Below are 18,812 nucleotides of genomic sequence, written 5' to 3' on the forward strand. Positions count from 1 at the left end.
TATAAATCTTTAAGTTAGAAAACAATCTGGAGAAACCCTCAGGGTTCCCTCACCTCCTTCTGACGAGCCCGGCTCAGATCCTCCAGCTCCAGTTGAATCTTGAATCTTCTTGAGAAGGTTCCAGATGTTCTTGCTGGTCAACTGCTGTTTCTGATCAAAGTGATGGGATGTGACCAAACATCTGGAAACACGTCTGTTGTTTTTCTTCTCTCCTCTCAAGTAGCTGTTGACCAATCCCTGTGAAGAGCCTGATGACATCATCTTCGTGAAGATTGTTTTGTTTTTGACGACACGGAGAAAAGTGAATAATGTGAAACAGTCTTTGTGCTTTTATTTCTTTAACTGACTTTAAAGATTTTATATTCGACTTGAATCATTTGAGAAATCAATTCATCTGAGCAATCTGATCTTCTGGAGGTTGAATCCATTACAACCCAGCTCATCATTTTGTTTTTGAAAATCAGACTGAATGTTCATGAGACAAAAACATGTCTGTGGTTTCAATGTGATTTTCACAAACTGAGCACATATGTGTTTTATCAGCCCTGAGCTCATGGAGGTGGCGTGTGAGACAGCACCTCCCCCTGGTGGCTGAAATTTAAAACTGCTTTTAAATTGATTATTTTTGGGACATTAAAGATGGAACAACCTGCATCGATTTATCAATAATATTGATTTATTAATCGAGTAGTAAACTATTTTGATAAATGATCAGTGTGAGGAGTCTTTTAGAAAAGATTTTAGCTTCTTAAATTTGAATATTTTCTATCTTTTCGACATCTTGATTCTTCCAAACTGTGAATTACACTGTGAAATAGAAAAAATACATATTTTCATGTTGTTGCTACTTTTAAATGATGTCACAATATAAAGTGTTTAATAAAAACAACAAGTTCTCAAGATATTTGTTCAATGTGAAATATAGAAACAGCAAATATGAATAAATGAGATGGTGACATCACCGGAACACTTTGATCTTGTGCCTTCATTAAGCTCCATTCTCTACGACAGTATCACATTTCTTTTTTTGTATTTTATTTTCAGAGTTTCAGCAGATATGTAGAACACAATGATAATAACAACAAATGAAACGTCAGTGACACAAAGACACTTTACATTACTCTGCACTAACCTGTGTTATCTGGTTTAAAGAGGCTGTGTTTAATCTGAGGTGATCACATCTCCATAGACGCATCGTAACATGTTCTGGTCACGTTTAAAGATATTAAATTAATTTAATTTCATAAGCAGTTGAACATGGAGCAGTGGAGAGATTCAACAGAGTTCGATCAGAGTCACATAGGTGCTGGTGAAAAGATCTCCCCTGAGACAGCTGCTGAAAATCAGGTCTCCCCCTCATCCTGAAGACCTTCTCCTGCTCGGCTGTGGAGATGATCCTGACCTTCTGACAGGCTGCATCAACCCTGGATGACCTCTACACCACGAGGGGGAGGTCAGAGGTCAGAGCCCAAAGCCAGACGCACAGTTTACACCTAACGACGGACTCGTTAGACCTGAGGTCAGAAAGACTGGAACCCACTGGCCAGGCAGCTTTATTCATAAAGCACATTTCATGGTGGAATACAAACGACAGAAATACATGTACAATAAATGTGAGAATGTTATTGTTTGAAAAACATTCAAGCAAATTAAAAAGAGATAAATATAAGAGATAAAGAGATTAATAGAGGTCAAATAAATCAAACTAAATCTGTATAAAAATGAAAAAAACGTCTGTAGTTCAGACTGTATAACCAGGGTTGTATATTATCTATAATATAGATTATATACAATTATATACATAATATCTCTAATATAGATTATATAAATCCCTGGTTATATATTCTATATTATAGTCTTTGTATACAGTGTATAGTTCAGACTGTATTTAACTGTATCGAATATAAACCTGTTTCTGTGGCTCAGATTCGGATCGACTTTTCGTGTCTGATCCAGAGTCTCTCTCTTCACTTGACTCATCGTGTCTGGTGAATCCAATATGGCGGCCGCCGCAGCTTCACGTGAACTCTTCAGTGAGGGAGTAAGAGCGGTTCTTCACACGTGGCCCGTTCTCCAGGTAACACAAATACACACACGCACAGACACACACACACACACTTGAGACAGACAGACAGGTGGAGACCGAGAGACAGACGTGAAATGACCGCTACTGCGGCTCAGACGAGCCGTTAAAGCTAACATGCTACAGGGTTAGCTGCTAGCTTCATAGACGGGTTGTTTTTATAAACACATTGTTAGACACTGGTGTTTACATCCGGGTTTGATTCAGTTCCAAACCACTTTAATCCAGTTTGACTCCAGATTTAGAACCAATTTCACTTCAGTTCTAATCCAGTTTGAGTCCACTTTGTGTGAGTTTACATCGGCTCCTGTTTGTGTGCGTGTTCCTCAGATCGCGGTGGATAACGGGTTCGGGGGCGTGTACGCGCAGCAGAAAGCTGATTGGATGGTGGATGTTGTTCAGCAGTATTTCCATGACAACGGTAAGTAACCATGGTAACCATTCACCCTCTGTTCGATTGATTAAAGCAACAAGACGAAGAAAGAGCGACACCTGCTGGTCAGTTCAGGTTCAGTCCCATTTAAAAACATGATCACTAGATGAGAAGAGAAATAATGATTATTGATCTGTTTCTGCTCTGAGGCTGAAAACTTTATTAAATTGAATCATGTGAACATCAACGTTAACCTGAAGTGAAGTCACTGACTGTGTGTGTGTGTGTGTGTGTGTAGCTGACCTGCTGCAGTGTGAGGTTGAGGAATACATTGCTGAACTGATGAATCAGGAGTTTGACACAGTGGTGGATGATGGGAGTTTACCTCAGGTACGCACACCTAAACACACACCCACACAGACACACACCCAAAGACACAGACACCTGATTAGACCCAAACATTTGCTCTTCCATCTGTGCAGGTGTCCATCAGTCTGCTGCAGATGTTCAGTCAGTGGCGGAAGGGGGAGCTACAGCAGCTCCAACACACCATCAGCACTCTGACACAGAAGAAGAGTCAGAGGGCAAAGGTCACAGCTCCGCCCACACAGTCTGACGAAGAGAGCGATTCTGAGACACAGGTACGTGAAGAACACATATCTGAGTTTATAACTTATTTCTACTTTGTGTCTTAGTATCCTGTCCTTTTTACTGCAGTTCTACACAATCTGAAATACCACACACTAGATACTAGACACCTTAACCTGCGCTGATCCCGAGTCCTGGTTCAGGATCATGTGACTCGTCTCTGATGTAAATGTGGAAATCCAAATTAGTATTGATCATTCCATTGATCTTTTAAGTGAAGATGAACTCTCTTTCTCTCCCTCAAGGCGATGGAGTGTGACTCGTCCGCAACACAAAACACTCGACCCCCCCCTCCTCCTCCTCAGGAAGAAGACGACGGCTGGACGGTCGTCAGAAAGAAGTGAAGAAGAGGATGAAGAGCAGAATGAACTGTTGACCTTTGACCACCAGGAAGACGTGTCAAACGGACTCCTCCTCCTTCAGCGCCGGACCATGACGGCGTCTCCCCAGCGTCTCAGAGTCCTGGTTCAGATCTGGATTAAATGAGGTCGTGTCCACCTGAGAAAAGACTCACACACGAACTGAAGAAACCGTTACTCGCGTTTCCTGTTGTCAGTTAGAACGTCTGTTTCATAATAAAATGATTATTATGGCGGCTCAGATGTTCACTTTATAACCAAAGCTCCAATTTAAACATGAACAGAATAATTATCAGTTAATCCGATCAGTAAGAAATGTTGAGCTGACAAACCTCACCATTGATTCCTCATTGATTGATCAAACTGTCATGGCAGATTTAACTTTAACTTGTTAGTATGATCTCACCAGCAGAGGGCGGTAGGAAGACCCTCCTGTCCAGGTTGATCACTGAGGGTCAAAGGTCTCAGACAATCTGTGATTAAACTTTATTTTCACAGAACACATTGTTCAAACACACGTCATGTGACAGGTAGGAGGGGCGGGGCCAAGGCACTAATCGTCAGAACAGAAACAGGTGAAGAGGTCAGAGGTCATCTGAGGACAACTCAGCTACAGAGATCAGGACTGGTCAGTCGGTGAGAGGGCTACAGTACACTCATCGAGGAGGATCAGAAATCCTTATCAATAACCAACAATCAGTTATATTCTCACAGGTTTCATACAGGAGCAGTCATCAGGTGAAATCAGCAGAAGACAGAATTCAGCAGAAAAACAATAGAATTCAGTCAAATGACAAGTTTCAAAATGAAGAAAGCAGAACTCAGGAATCAGTAGAAACAGTTCAACAGAAATCTGTGATAATCAGCAGGATTCAACCAAGCAGTGGAGTCATTAGAAATAAGCAGAAATGATAGAAAACGGTAGAATTCATTATATATCAGCAGAAACAATTCTGACTCAGTTTTTAATTAATTGATAATTGATCAGATCAATATACTGTCACTTAACATCTGGGGTCAAGGTCAACAGGGAGGAGCCACCTGGGCCTGAATCTAGATGCCGGGGTGTTTTTCGTTTTTTTGTGAAGTCCAGAATTGTGAGGACCATGTCTCTCATCACGAGTTTCATGGAGAGCCAATCACAGTCCAAGCTGTTCTGGTGTGTGATTGGCGGGGGGGGGGGGGGGGGGTCCTGAATCGTTCAGACTCTAAACAGTGTTGTACATAAATAGAACCACAGCTCAGAGACGACGCCTTAACGGAATTAAAATATTTAGGTTGTTCTTTTGACTTCTTATGGCACCAAATGACGCTGCTGATATTTCTGAGAATAAACATTTGATGATAGTAAAAATATAAATAAAATCACAGGTATAATTTTCATAACTTTCTTCTCAGGTAAATATTATTTAGTTGATTACAGAAAAATCTCTGAGATTATTCAGATATCTGTGGTTGTACAAATACAGTAGTGTATCATCTGCAAACAGACTGATGTCATCTAAAAAAACTGAGTTGATCAGGATCAACATAAATAAATATCTGAATTCAGCCTGTATGAAATCAGTGTGTGTGTTTGTGTGATCGCTGCTCATGTCTGCAGCCATTTGTGCTGAAGACACTGCGCCGCCGTCGCTCTGCGTTCCGGCTGCAGATCCAACATCATGGACAGGAAGTCGCTGAACTGAGCCGCCTGATCCAACGGCCACTCGTACTTCTCCAGGAGAACCTCGAACAGACCCCATGGCTTCAGACTGGAGATGTGACGTAGCTCACCTGAGACAGGTAGACAGGTGAGACAGAGGTGACAAGTGAACGACAACTCCCATGGTGCATTTCTGCCAATGAACGAGCTGGTAGACCGGCTCACCTCTACTGTTGAAGTACTCTCTGGAGTACCTGCCAGACAAAGCGAAGGGCATAGGAATGGGTCCAAGCAGCTCAATGATGTGAGCAATATGATCTATAAAAGTACACACAGTGAAGTATCAAGTATGTTATACTGCACTACAGTGTGTATGTAAACAGAGAGCATATTGTGTAGCGTGTCCTGTGTCTAGTTGAGTGTGTTGACCTTCATCTCGTGTGTAATCTTCTCCCGAATGAGGTTCAAACAGATAATCTCCTGTTGCCAACTCAAACGCCTGAAACATCAAGCGAACAACACATCCATCTAGTCAGACAACATGAACCAGTGTGAGCACCTTAACACACGTATGTGCAGATCTGTGTGTGTGTGTGTGTGTGTGTGTGTGTACCATGCAAGCGGTGCTCCAGATATCAGCAGCTGTTCCGTACTCTGCTCCTATCAGAACCTCCAGAGCTCTGTACTGTCGGGTCTGAATGTCCTCTGTGAAGTGTTTATGCTGGATGAGAGAAAAATAAACACAGAGAGAGAAAGAGAGAGGAGCTGTCTGATTGGTCTACAGAGGAACAGGAAGGAGGAAGAGGAGGAGATGATGAAGCTGTCTTACCACCCAGCAGGCATTGCCCAGATCAGCGATCTTCACTTTCAACTTGTCAGCGTTTTGAGGATCCAGAGGACTGAGGACAAAATCTGATGCCGTGAACACTGCAGAAAGAGAGAAAGACAGGTGAGACAGGTGAGACAGGTGAGACAGTTTCAGGTTAGCCACTAGGTGCATTCAACTTGACGCAGCTCTATGCAGCGCTGGCTTAAGGTGATGCATGCTGGTCTTAACCCAGTACATGCTGGTTAGAAATCTGTGTCCCACTTCATCGAGCGCTGCATCACGTCATCAGGTGATGGGACCTTAGAACATGGCAGGAGGCAGGGACTGCAGCACCTGTGACACCACCACTCGGCTCTGATTGGCTGAAGGCTTCACTGACACACATGACCAATCGTACGTTTTTATTCTAAGAACTCATATGCGTTTTCTGCTCCTTATATCTATAAATGTAAGGTGTTAATTATATATGTGTGTGTGTGTGTGTGAATATATGATTGTTGAAGCTATATAATCACTGGCAGTGTTTCTGTTATGTTATTTCTTCGATGTTCATTGTTTTTCCAAAGCCTCTGTTTAACTGCAACGAAAAAAGCAAATGCTTCAAATTGCCGTTGTTTTCGTTTCACTGACGCTACGAGAAGGAGAACGTGTCCGTCTTAACGGCTGCCCCCCCCCCCCCCCCCAGCAGCTGCAGCGGATCGAGTGAGACACAGTGAGACAAGTCCATCCTGAATGCACCTAATGTCAGGTATTACAGGTGAGTCAGGTGTGTATGTGTATGTCCATGTTTTTCAACCTTCTCGTCCACTCGAGTATCCTGACTGAGTAGAAAGTGCTGACTCGGACGTCGCTGACATCACAGAACTGGAGAAACCTGATAGGCCGGAGGCAGGGCTGGAGAAACGCCCAGGGGCGTGGCCATTACAACCATCGTCTACCTCTAACCAGGAGCAGGTCGAACCTGCTGCGGAGGAGCTGTGGTTACCATTGATAACATGAGGACCTGCAAGAAAAGAAAACTGATTAACTTAAGTACTCTGAGCAACTAAAGTATTGTGATTAACTTAAGTACTGTAAGTCATAAAAGTACTGTGAGTAACTGAAGTACTGCGTCTGTGTATGTGTGTGTGTGTGTGTTTGTGTAAACTCACAGTTAGTGTCTGTCTCGTCAGGTATATGAACTCCACCCTCCTCCTCCAGCTTCTGCAGACACACAGGACGAAGAGGATTTTTATTTTTAAAAGGATCTTTTGTCATTTCCTTCATGGATGTGATTGGCTGCAGTTTATTAGTAGTTATCGTAGTAACTTTATTTCTATGAGTTACCCGTATGTCAATGAATCTCTCCTCCAACAACTTCTCTTGACGCTTCGCCTTCCTCTTCAACTTCTTCTTCTTGTTCTTAGACATCTTGCCACCCTACACACACACACAAACACACAGACACACAAATAGTCTGGTTTGTAGTTTAATGTTCAACAGGGTGTGTGTGTGGCGGGGGGGGGGTTACAGCAGGTGTTGCACCTGACACTCACCTGTCGATCCCTGGGAGCCGTGCTAACTAGAGAGAGAGACAAAGACACAGACAGACAGACAGGGAGGGAGGGAGAGAGAGAGAAAGACAGGAAGAAAACATCAGAAACAAAAACAGGAAGAAAAGACGAAAGAGTGGAGATAATATAGAGACAGACAGGTGAGAGGTAGACAGCCGTCTGTCTGAACACATTGAAACCACAGCTCCCAGTAACTGATATCTATCCGTGTCCCTCCACAGGTTCAGACCACTGAAGTCCTGGCCTCAGTATTTGTCACACATCGAACAGTTTCCATTCATTTATATCTGACCAATCACGTCGCTGCTCCTCACCTGATGACCCTGAGGGGGGCGGGGCTCCAGCTCTCTGCCAGACAGTGGCTTCTGCGGCCAACCTCCTGACGTACACATCGTCCACGTCCAGTAAGATGTTCTCTGGTTTGATGTCTGTGTGGATGATCTTGCACTTGGTGTGAAGGTAGTCGAGTCCCTGGAGCACCTGAGAGAGACAGAGTAACTAATGATGTCACACATCAACATGGTGACGTCACAGTCACTGATGATGTTACAGATAACTTGGATGATGTCAGAGCTGTTACCTGTTTCAGGATGGTCTTGACACTGACCAGAGGAAGTCCCATGTAGTTTGACTTGATGATCCACTTCAATAGCTGATGACCCAAAACCTCCAGAACCATACAGACGTCTGAGAGCAGCTGAGGACAATAGTGACTGAGAGACAGGCAGAGAGACAGCCAGGCAGAGGGACAGGCAGACAGGCAGAGAGACTAACATACAGGCAGGCAGGCAGAGAGAGGCAGAGAGACAGACAGGCAGAGAGACAGACAGACTAACATACAGGCAGGCAGGCAGAGAGAGGCAGAGAGACAGGCAGGCAAAGAGAGGCAGACAGACAGGCAGGCATGCAGACAGACAACAGACGTTTAGAGAGACAGACAGACGTACGGGCAGGCAGAGAGAGAGAGAGAGAGAGAGAGAGAGAGAGAGAGAGAGAGAGAGAGAGAGAGAGACAGGCAGGCAGACAGACAGGTGATGAAGGATACGGACTCCATTGACTCCAGAGATCTTGAAGTCGTCAATCAGTTGGACAATTGTTTGTCTGTAGGGGTCGGAGGGGTCAGAGTCCCTCACCTGGTTCATCAAGAGAACATTTTTTGTATAAACCACATCATCTGTGTGTGTGTGTGTGTGTGTGTGTGTGTGTGTGTGTGTGTGTGTGCGTGTGTGTGTGTGTGTTTGTGAGACTTACACATCTGAGCAGTTTGATCTCATCCAGAGCCGTCTCAGTGTAATGTGAAGCACTTTTAACGACCTTCAAAGCCACAAAACGCTTCTTCCTGAAGACACACAGTTTCAGAGGATGAGACACAAGACAATGTTTGTGTGTATGTGTGTGTCTGTGTGTGTGTATGTGTGTGTCGTACTGTAGATCCCAGCAGAGCCACACAGTAGAAAAATGGCCCCAGCCCAGTTTTCTGACCACATGATATCTTCCGTTAAACAGGTCACCAGTCTTCACCGGGTAATAACCTCCTGTAACACAAACACAACAAACTGTATTCAACTTTCACTATAATAAACTGTAATAAATAACATTTTCTCAAACTTTGGAAAAATGTGTTGAGTGACTGTATTAAAGAAGTTGATTTAGTTTATTAAACTTTTCTGTTCAGTTGTCTCTGACAGTGGATCCCACCTTTGCAGTAATCTGACGGATCTTCTTGTTCCTCGTCATCGGAGCCAAGCAGCTGAGTGGGAGGCGGGGTTAACGCGGGCGGAGGTGGACTCAAGGCAGGTGGGGGCGTGGTCAGTTGATGATGTGCTGATGACAACGGAGGAGACAGGCCAAAGGGAGGGCCCAGAGGGTCGAGGGCGTGAAGGAAGGAGGTAGTGGAGGAGCAAGGGGGGGAGTAAATGTGGGAGGAGACACTGGAGGTGAAAGTCACTGAGGTCTGCAGGAGGGAGTCCAGCTGGGAGGGGCTTAACGTTGGGGTAGGAGTGGCTTTGGAAGACACTGATGGAGACTGAGTTGCATTGTGGGTAATGTGGTGGAGTGAGGGCGGCGGTGATTCGGAGAGATCTGTCTCAGTCCTGTGAGGCGATCTGGAGGAATTGTGGGACATATTTTGCTTGGAAGTTGCCTGTGATTGGCTGGGCGTGTGGACAGGACTATGAGCAGTGGCAGGAGCTGGTTGGTTGAAGATCAAAGGGGCCTTTAAGGAGATAGGTTCGGGAGGTTCTTTTGGAGCGACCTCAGCTGTATGTAGAGGAGGGAGAGGGGAGGTGTAGGGGTGATGGGTGGGTGAGGTGTGGGGGGCTGGGGGTGCGGTGGTGATGTCATCGTCTGATTGGGTGAGTTCATTCACTGATGATGTTTGTGTTTGAGCAGGAAGTCGACTGACGTCAGGATTCTGAGTCTGAAGATCGTCAGTTCTGAAACAGACAAAATCAAACTCTGAGTCTATGTGTCTGAAGTTTGAACCCAGAACTGTTTGACATATAAATACATTTGAAACACTTTTACAGATTCAAAATTATGAGAGTTTAAAATGCGTTTGTTACTCATTTATTATTAGCTTTTTCTTTTTATTGGGTTAAAAAACATCAAAACAATCTCTGAGTCATGGACATTGTTGTCGTTGTCAACTGCACTGAAATAGACTTGAGTGTGTGTGTGTGTGTGTGTGTGTGTGTCTAGTCTATTATTGGAGCTGAGGCACCAAACACGTTTCTGACATCATGAGATCGGTTAGCTTAGCACAATGCCTGGGGGCAGAGGGAAACTGTTAGCCTAGCTCTTCAATTGATGTGATGTGATGTTTTATGACGCTGTGGATTTTCCAGACATTCTCCTGCAGTTTTTCTCACATGGACTCACTTGGAAATTTTCCAGAAGTTCTCACATACAGAACTTCCAGAACTATTCAGGAGCATGATCAGACTTCAGCGCAGGTCTGAACAGGGTCGGCCACAAATCTCTCACACACACAGCTTTATATATCCTGTGTGTGTGTGTGTGTGTGTGTGTCTTACTGGTTCTCGTCTGTACGGACTCTCCGATGCTTCTTTCCTCTGCGTCGCTGTTTCTTTCCGGTGTTGGCAGAGTTTCCGGCTCCACTGACTGCAGCTGAGGAGAAGAGATCACAGTCAAACTGGTGTAACACACCGTGAATCACACCTACAGCTTCATTCACACATAAAGCATTAACCATACCTACTTTCACACCTACATATACAATGTCACCTTCAGCTTCAATCACACCTTCATCTAAAATCACGCCTTCAATCCCACTTACCTATTGATTAAACTTACATCTTCACTCACCCGAACAACTTCTTTACAACCTATAATGACAGCTTCAGCTTCAAGCAAACCTTCACCAATAAATCACATCTACACCAACAATGACACCTACATCCTTCAATCAAACACCCCTACACCCTTAATCACACACCTCCAATCACACCCACAATCACACCCACACCTCCAATCACACCCACCACTTCAATCACACCCACACCTCCAATCACACCCACAACTTCAATCACACCCACCACTTCAATCACACCCACACCTCCAATCACACCCACAATCACACCTCCAATCACACCCACCACTTCAATCACACCCACAACTTCAATCACACCCACACCTCCAATCACACCCAAACCTCCAATCACACCCCCAATCACACCCACACCTCCAATCACACCCACCACTTCAATCACACCCACACCTCCAATCAAACCCACACCTCCAATCACACCCACACCTCCAATCACACCCACAACTTCAATCACACCCACACCTCCAATCACACCCACAATCGCACCCACACCTCCAATCACACCCACAACTTCAATCACACCCACACCTCCAATCACACCCACACCTCCAATCACACCCACATCTCCAATCACACCCACACCTCTAATCACGCCCACACCTCCAATCACACCCAAACCGCAAATCACACCCACAATCACACCCACACCTCCAATCACACCCACAATCACACATTTTGACCGGTTCGTCACTTTTTGAGGGTTAACACTAGGTTGGGTTTAGGTTTGGGTGAGTCATTTAGTTGTGGTGGTTAAGGTTAGGGGCTAGGGAATGTATTTTGTCAATGAGTGTCCTCACTAAGCTAGAACTACACACGCGCGTGTGTGTGTGTCTGTACACACACATACATACATACATACACATACATATAAATAAATCTGTGTGTGTGTGACAGCAGACATGTGTGTGTGTGACAGCAGCAGCAGTCACAGCCTGGCACAGTTAGCTAATGCTACCTAGCTAAGCAGGTTTCCTGTCAGTGATTCAGGAACAGCACTGACAGTCTGACCCGGATCAGGTCCACTTACCGATCAACATCGTGGCTCCCGGTCCCCGCACCGAGCCGGGTTCGAGCGGTGTATCCGGGCAGGACTATCGGAATTCCTGACAGTTAGCTCCAGGTATCTGAACCTCGGCCGGAGCCGGTGAAACCCGGGTCAGTCCGGCTGGAGCTGGTTCAGTGGGTCCGCTAACTAACCCGGGTCAGAGCGGGTGAGAGTGGAGCGGCGTGGCCTGTCCGTTAGCCCGTTAGATAGCAGCTGTCAGTCAGCCTGTTAGCCTGCTAGCTCCGTTAGCTCCAGATACAACTCTGCCGCGGTGTGAGAGTGAGAGTTCTGGTTGTGGGTCCCGGTTCCTCTCGGTTATTCTGGGGCTGTTGTCCCGGTTCTACCGTGCATGGTCTCAACAGCTGCTGACTGACACCGGACACCGGGAGCGGCGCATGCGCACTGACCCGCCACGCTGCTACTGGACCAAAACTGGGACGTGTGTGTGTGTGGTGAGAAGAGATGTGTGGGTGTGTATGGAGAAGTGTGTCTTGTTTGTGGTGTGTGGTGTGTGTTTATGTGCCTGTGGTGTGTGCGTGTGGTGAGAAGAGATGTGTGGGTGTGTATGGATAAGTGTGTGTGTGTGTGCCTGTGGTGTGTGTGTGTGGTGAGAAGAGGTGTGTAAGTGTGTGTGTGTGTGTGTGTGTGTGAGTAGAGGGGGGTCTTCCTTCTGGTTCATAGACTGAAAATAAAGACGACATGACAGCTCCCGCAAGTGAAGTCAAATAATCTCGATCGCCCCCTGGTGTCTGGCTGCAGCATAGGTCATAAACCAGCCTCCTCCATGTTAGCAGATGGGACATGGACCAAACTAAAAGATCTAAGATGTTAAATAAATGTTTTTTCAAAGATGGTTTCTGTCATTTCAGGTTGTATTTATCACACTGATGTTTGTTCAATCAATTGTCCATGTTTCTGATAAGTTTGGTTTTTATTATTTGATGATATAAAAATGGGCTGAGACGTCATGATTGACAGCTGAGCCTGATCCATGATTGGTTGAACACATGTAGGGGCAGGACCTTAATACCTCAGGTTTCAGTAAGACGATGAAACAAAGACAATAGAACTGTTAAAATTATAACTTTATTTTTACATGATACAAATTGTGTTGCTTCTTCACAATAAAAACGCATTCCATTGTAGACTCACTGATCATCCTCCTCATGTATTTATATTTACACACTGTTATCAAACTGTACACAGTCAATAGAAAAACAGTCTGTGCTTCATCACAACTGATCCTGGCTCATTTTATACAAACACCTTAAACCTTTTATTCCCTTGTAGAAAAAACATCTCCGCAACAAACAGCTCGACCAATCAGAGCAGAGGACCTGTTTCATCACATCCAGATTAGAAAACTGTACAGAGATCAGAAGGTCAAAGGTCAAACCTTCACCCCCATCGAGAATCATGGCGACACAGCAGAGTTAAAGCTCTGCCTTTTGTCGTCATTTAGAAAAAAAGTAGCATCATAACTCGTCATCATCGTTACACGCATGCAGATGTCTAATCTGATCAGAGAACTACAACTACGGGTCAAACACAGGCTCAAAAAACACGCAAGGCAAAAACACAGAGGAAAGATAAACGGCAATAATCAGAAGAAGAAACGCAGAGAAGATGGTTCAGAAGACATTTAAAACTTCACATCTCGTATAAAACAAGCTGTTTGAGGTTTGTGCTTCAGTCCAGCAGCACAAACACAACACTGTGAGTTATTGCCCGGTGGGTTCAGCCTCAGTTCAGTGGCACTCAAACACACAGAGTCCAGGAAGAGTTCAGCTTCACTTTACAGCTGACGGAAGAAGACTAAATAAAACCATGACGTCCACAGTGACTGAATCCACACAGAGGAAACACAGGGCCGGCTAACTGCTGCCATGGAGACCCCGCTGGGTTTCTCTGTTTTATTATTGCTGCTGATGATGTTGATTCAGTCAGTGAAACTTCAGCTGATTGAGATCAGAGTTAAAAATATAACATGCTTCTATAAATAGGTTAAACAAACTAAAACAACGATAGAGGTTGGTAGCTAGCTAACAACAGCAGCGGCATGAGGCTGCTACGCAAACCAATACCACAGAAGCATTTGAACCCACGTTTTTTTAGATACCTGCTTCTATAATATGCGTCTTTCAAATAGCTAGCATATCTGATAGTACATAGGAGCCATCTTTGTAAACACCTGTTATCTGTTCTATAATAGAGTGCAGTGCTATGCTAGCTGTTCTGTAATACAGGGCATGTTATGCTAGCTGTTCTATTTACAGGGCATGTTATGCTAGCTGTTCTGTAATACAGGGCATGTTATGCTAGCTGTTCTATTTACAGGTCATGTTATGCTAGCTGTTCTGTAATACGGGGCATGTTATGCTAGCTGTTCTATTTACAGGGCATGTTATGCTAGCTGTTCTGTAGTACAGGGCATGTTATGCTAGCTGTTCTGTAGTACAGGGCATGTTATGCTAGCTGTTCTGTAGTACAGGGCATGTTATGCTAGCTGTTCTGTATTACAGGGCATGTTATGCTAGCTGTTCTGTAACACAGGGCATGTTATGCTAGCTGTCCTATTTACAGGGCATGTTATGCTAGCTGTTCTGTAACACAGGGCATGTTATGCTAGCTGTTCTATTTACAGGGCATGTCATGCTAGCTGTTCTGTTACACAGTTTAGTGGTAAATGGTCGGTATTTATAAATTTTTTCTCGTCTTGATGACACTCAAAGCTCTTCACAGTACAGTTTTACAGTCACACACACGTTCATACAGTGCATCAATTCTCTATGAGAAGGGACAACTTGGGGTTCAGTATCTTGGCCAAGGGCACTTCGGCATGGGGAAGACTGGGATCGAGCTGTTGACCTTCTTGTTAGAGGATGACTGCCCTAACCCTTGAGCCACAGCCGCCCAGTGCTATGCTAGCTGTTCTGTATTACAGCGTGGTGTTATGCTAGCTGTCCTGTATAAATGTAGGTTCGGCTATCTTTTCTGTATTAGTGTCTGTAATGCTAGTTGTTCTCTATTACAGTGTATGTTATGCTAGCTGTTCTCTATTACAGTGCATGTTATGCTAGCTGTTCTCTATTACAGTGCATGTTATGCTAGCTGTTCTCTATTACATTGTATGTTATGCTAGCTGTTATATACACTACATCCAGTGTTAGACTTGTAGTTCTACAAGTGATAAGGAGTTTGTTTCCCTCCCTTGTTCAATAAAAGTTAAAAAATGTAATTTAAATTTCTTCCTGTGATGCACCAGGATGCAGTGCCATCTAGCTGCAAGAGTGACGGCCTACACAGGATAAATAGGTATAAATAGGACTTACAGTATGTACACACAATAAGTTAGTGACACACACACGCACATGCACACACACACACACACACACACACACACACACACACACACTATAAACCCCCAGAATTGTGATTTTGTTGATCTTTTTTATCGATCTTTCTTTGCTCTTTGTTCACCGTGACCCTCAAGGTCAAGTTTACCTGGTTTAGATGAAAGATCAGCTTCAGCTGCTGTTGACCAGAAAATGGAGTCAGACTGAAACTGATTTAAAAAATCCCTGATTCAATGAACGTCTTACATAGGTTGTGCTGAAGCTGGTTAAAGAAGATAAAAAACATCCAGCAGATCAATATTCAATACAAACTATTACGATTGTGCTTTTTGAATTTTTGCAGGCAGCAGAACAGCGCAGCAGGGAACTCTGGGAAATGTAGTGCAAGGCAGCAGAAGATATGTTCCCTGATCTGATTGGTAGGTAAGATTGTCATTTTTTCACAGACTGGTGAGTCAGGTTGGTTTGGTTTACACATATACACACACACACATACACTCACACACAGGACGCATGCACACACAGCAGGAAGACACAATGTTGAAAGGCGTCCAGGGATTTGCTGCTGAAGAAAGCTTCATCTTCATCCTTGACCTCACAGGTCTCCAGTGTTCAGAGGTCAACAGAGGTCTTCAGAGGTCAGTGACCTTGTTCTCCACCAGAGCAGCAACCTGCTGCAGCCGATAAGCCAACTGCATCTTCTGACCTGAACTGTCCTCCTCCAGAGACATGATGATCTGAGAGACAGACAGATACAGAGAGAGAGAGAGTAAGGTACTGACAGTATCAGATACCATCGCGCGTGTGTGTGAGTGTGTGTCTGTGTTACCTGGTCATAGTATTTGTTGATGTACTTGTAGAGTTCATGAAGAGCCACAACACTGTTCATTTCTGAAGCAAAACTCTGTAACAAACACAGTGAGAGTTCATGTGATGATGTGAACATGTCAACGTGTTAACGGTCATGTGAATCATATCCACCAGTAACATGATGTGTTGTGTTCACTGACCCCTGAAAGTTCAGTCAGAGTAGAATTCATCTCCTGATAACATCCCGACGCAGCACTGTGGATATCACTGTAATACCTGTACAACACACACACACATTAGCACAGCATCCTTATTTACAATGTATGGGTGTTTTTATGGTACAGCAGTGTGAGTGGGTTTCTATTGTACATGTATAACAGTGAGTGTGTTTCTCTGGTAGCTGTGCAGTAGAGAGTGTGTTTCTCTGGTGAGTCTCACCTCTCCACCAGCTGCTTGTATCGGGGGATCTCTCTGGCATACAGCAGCTTGTTGACAGGAGAATCCTGATCGGACAAAAAAACGAAAAGGTCACACGACCACGAAGAAAACACAGATATGGGAACACTATGCTGATGCTACAGAGACAGGCAAAGAGACAGACAGAGGGAGAGACAGACAGGTCCTACCCGTCCCACTTTGTGCTCGGAGGTGGTGCAGGAGTCGATGAAGGTCTGAGCGATGACAGACAGAATGGCGTCGATGCTGTCGCTCACCTGAACATCCAAAACAAACTGAGGGTTCTTCAGGATGTTCACCCAGAACCTGAGAGGGAGACTGGAGACAGAGAGACAGACAGGTCAGATACACAGGTCAAAGAGACAGGTGAGTCAGGTTACCAGGTGAGTCTCACCTGTTTGTCTTCCAGATGTGGACAGTCTCTGGGTCGTCAATACCATGTTTCTCTGCCATGTCGTCCAGGAAGTCAAAGAAAAACCTGACTGCGATCGGAGGAGGACGTTTTGTACTGAGAATTGCTACAAAGACATCGTCCACAAACTTCTGCAGTGTCCCCTACAGTGAGACAGACAGAGAGTTCATGTGTAAACGCATGTTACCTTCATGAGCAGCAGTCTGGTCTGGTGAATCTCAGGTGTGGTCATGTGTGTGTTACCTTCATGGACAGCAGTCTGGTCAGGTAAATCTCAGGTATGGCTTTAGCGCGCTCTCTCTCCCTCATGCTGCTCTTTCTGTGTTTTGGGATTTCCGGATCTTCGCTGCTCTTCACCAGGTGCCACAGACGCAGACCCTCCTCCTCCTCACCCTCTAGCATCGGAGTTTCTATGCGACACACAGAGATGTCAGTCACACTGATGACAGGTGTTGGTTCTAAGTGGTTCTCTTTGTGCTACTTTTGGTTTGGTACATATTTCTCTGCCTTGTTGAGCTGTCCTATTTTGTAGATGTTCTGAAGGTTTTGCTTTTATTGTTCAGGACTCTAGTTGGTGCTGAATGGTTCTCTTAAGATTTGTTGTCCTCAATAGATTATAAACATTCTAACGGCCCCTGAGGGTCCCGACATTGTCTGGTCTGTGTTCTGGGCTCTTGATGTGCTAGATGGTTTTATATATGGTTCTCTTTGTGTTGGGTGTCTTTATCTTGGTTAAGGATGTCATGTGTTTTGTTTCTTTATTTTAAATGTTCTAGGTGATCCTCTCTGTTTCAGTTGCTGGTGTTACATGTGCTAGATGGTTTTATATATGGTTCTCTTTGTGTAGGGTGTCTTTGTCTTGGTTAAGGATGTCATGTGTTTTGTTTCTTTATTTTAAATGTTCTAGGTGATCCTCTCTGTTTCAGTTGCTGGTGTTACATGTGCTAGATGGTTCATTTGTGTTGGTTCTAGGTTCTGCGTAGTGTCGATCTTGTAAATGTTCTAGATGGTCTCCATATTCATTCTGTGTTTTTGATAAAATATTTCTCCTTATATTCCAAACATGAACATGGTTGACTCTCTTGTGGTTCTCAGCTCCGGATGTTCTACATGGCTTTGGGTTCTGTGTGCTCCACCCTGTTGATGGGTTGTGTTCTTACTCTCTCCAGTCTGGAACACCTGGTTGATTCCAACTGAACTCTGAGAACGAGGAATCAGAGCAACTGTCGCTCCGTCTGGAACCTGAGGAACATAGAGGTGAAGAAGAACTCAGAGAACAAGAAGAAGTGGAAGAAAAGAACCTGAACAGAGTGGTGGTGGACGTAAAGACATGTTTGTCTTTTTGTTTTACCTTGTAGTGCTGCAGCGTGTTGATTCGTTTCCAGCGACCTTGAACCACCGCTGTGACATCATCATCTGACAGGGTCAGGTGACCCGCCTGACCTGAACGCCACTCTGTCATAGAACATAGAGACATGGGTCAGTATGAGCTGTCAATCAAAGCAGACAGATGAGACAGGTGAGACAGGTGAGACAGGTGAGACGGGTGAGACGGGTGAGACAGGTGAGACAGGTGAGTGTACCCAAGTCCAGACTGTCGGCTGCTGGTCTCTGAGAAAACGGAGCTCCTCTGTAGACCTGATCCAGGATCTTATCCTTCACCTGCAGGCAGACAGGCAAACAGATAGACAGGTGAGAGGGAGAGATGTGACAGCGAGACATGCAGCTGCTAATCAGACAGACAGGTACTTACCTGTGTGATGGTGTCCATGTCGAGAACTTTAACAGGACACGGCTGAACCTCAACGCCATTCTTCACCAAAACCGTCAGAGTCTGACGGACAGGTACAGAGAGACAGACAAGTACAGACAGACAGGTAGAGAGACAGACAGG

The 18,812-nt window shown here is 44.8% G+C and overlaps 3 protein-coding genes across 4 annotated transcripts in view; 1 reads left to right on the forward strand and 2 right to left on the reverse strand.

Annotated features, from left to right (window-relative positions):
* Positions 1-1,981: 1,981 nt before the first annotated feature.
* tsr2 (TSR2 ribosome maturation factor) lies at positions 1,982-5,014 on the forward strand. The gene is made up of 5 exons (XM_053425434.1): positions 1,982-2,077; positions 2,414-2,504; positions 2,755-2,846; positions 2,939-3,097; positions 3,350-5,014. Exons 1-5 carry the CDS (start codon positions 2,000-2,002, stop codon positions 3,446-3,448), a joined length of 519 nt encoding a protein of 172 aa, XP_053281409.1. The 5' UTR covers positions 1,982-1,999; the 3' UTR covers positions 3,449-5,014.
* Positions 3,935-12,281, reverse strand: srpk3 (SRSF protein kinase 3). Its single transcript, XM_053425435.1, has 17 exons — positions 11,867-12,281; positions 10,526-10,619; positions 9,189-9,925; positions 8,917-9,025; positions 8,742-8,829; positions 8,536-8,623; positions 8,071-8,177; positions 7,805-7,970; positions 7,473-7,498; positions 7,264-7,356; positions 7,089-7,140; positions 6,734-6,940; positions 5,938-6,035; positions 5,722-5,829; positions 5,538-5,607; positions 5,334-5,426; positions 3,935-5,239 (listed from the first exon to the last, which is right to left on the reverse strand). Exons 1-17 carry the CDS (start codon positions 11,874-11,876, stop codon positions 5,055-5,057), a joined length of 2,331 nt encoding a protein of 776 aa, XP_053281410.1. The 5' UTR covers positions 11,877-12,281; the 3' UTR covers positions 3,935-5,054.
* A 670-nt stretch (positions 12,282-12,951) lies between these two features.
* plxnb3 (plexin B3) overlaps positions 12,952-18,812 on the reverse strand; it is a 38,473-nt gene continuing 32,612 nt past the window's right edge. For both annotated transcript variants that reach the window (XM_053425008.1, XM_053425007.1), the window contains 11 exons: positions 18,672-18,752; positions 18,502-18,580; positions 18,270-18,373; positions 18,079-18,160; positions 17,162-17,328; positions 16,901-17,061; positions 16,677-16,824; positions 16,489-16,553; positions 16,251-16,326; positions 16,070-16,144; positions 12,952-15,977 (listed from right to left, as the gene is read on the reverse strand). In XM_053425008.1, coding sequence (XP_053280983.1) covers positions 15,873-15,977; positions 16,070-16,144; positions 16,251-16,326; positions 16,489-16,553; positions 16,677-16,824; positions 16,901-17,061; positions 17,162-17,328; positions 18,079-18,160; positions 18,270-18,373; positions 18,502-18,580; positions 18,672-18,752 — 1,143 coding nt within the window. In that variant the 3' untranslated portion in view covers positions 12,952-15,872. The remainder of the gene's footprint in view (positions 15,978-16,069; positions 16,145-16,250; positions 16,327-16,488; positions 16,554-16,676; positions 16,825-16,900; positions 17,062-17,161; positions 17,329-18,078; positions 18,161-18,269; positions 18,374-18,501; positions 18,581-18,671; positions 18,753-18,812) is intronic.

This window comes from Pleuronectes platessa, chromosome 6 (assembly GCF_947347685.1).
Source record: "Pleuronectes platessa chromosome 6, fPlePla1.1, whole genome shotgun sequence".
In the NCBI taxonomy this organism is placed as follows: domain Eukaryota; kingdom Metazoa; phylum Chordata; class Actinopteri; order Pleuronectiformes; family Pleuronectidae; genus Pleuronectes; species Pleuronectes platessa.

Bases quoted from the DNA above. Each gene is read 5' to 3' on its own strand.
- tsr2 (XM_053425434.1), top strand. From the start codon at position 2,000: ATGGCGGCCGCCGCAGCTTCACGTGAACTCTTCAGTGAGGGAGTAAGA. The intron at 2,078-2,413 runs GTAACACAAATA...CGTGTTCCTCAG, and splicing joins ACACGTGGCCCGTTCTCCAG to ATCGCGGTGGATAACGGGTT. The intron at 3,098-3,349 runs GTACGTGAAGAA...CTCTCCCTCAAG, and splicing joins AGAGCGATTCTGAGACACAG to GCGATGGAGTGTGACTCGTC.
- srpk3 (XM_053425435.1), bottom strand. The intron at 9,926-10,525 runs GTAAGACACACA...TGTCTGTTTCAG, and splicing joins GTCCGTACAGACGAGAACCA to AACTGACGATCTTCAGACTC. The intron at 5,427-5,537 runs GTCAACACACTC...GTACTTTTATAG, and splicing joins AGATTACACACGAGATGAAG to ATCATATTGCTCACATCATT.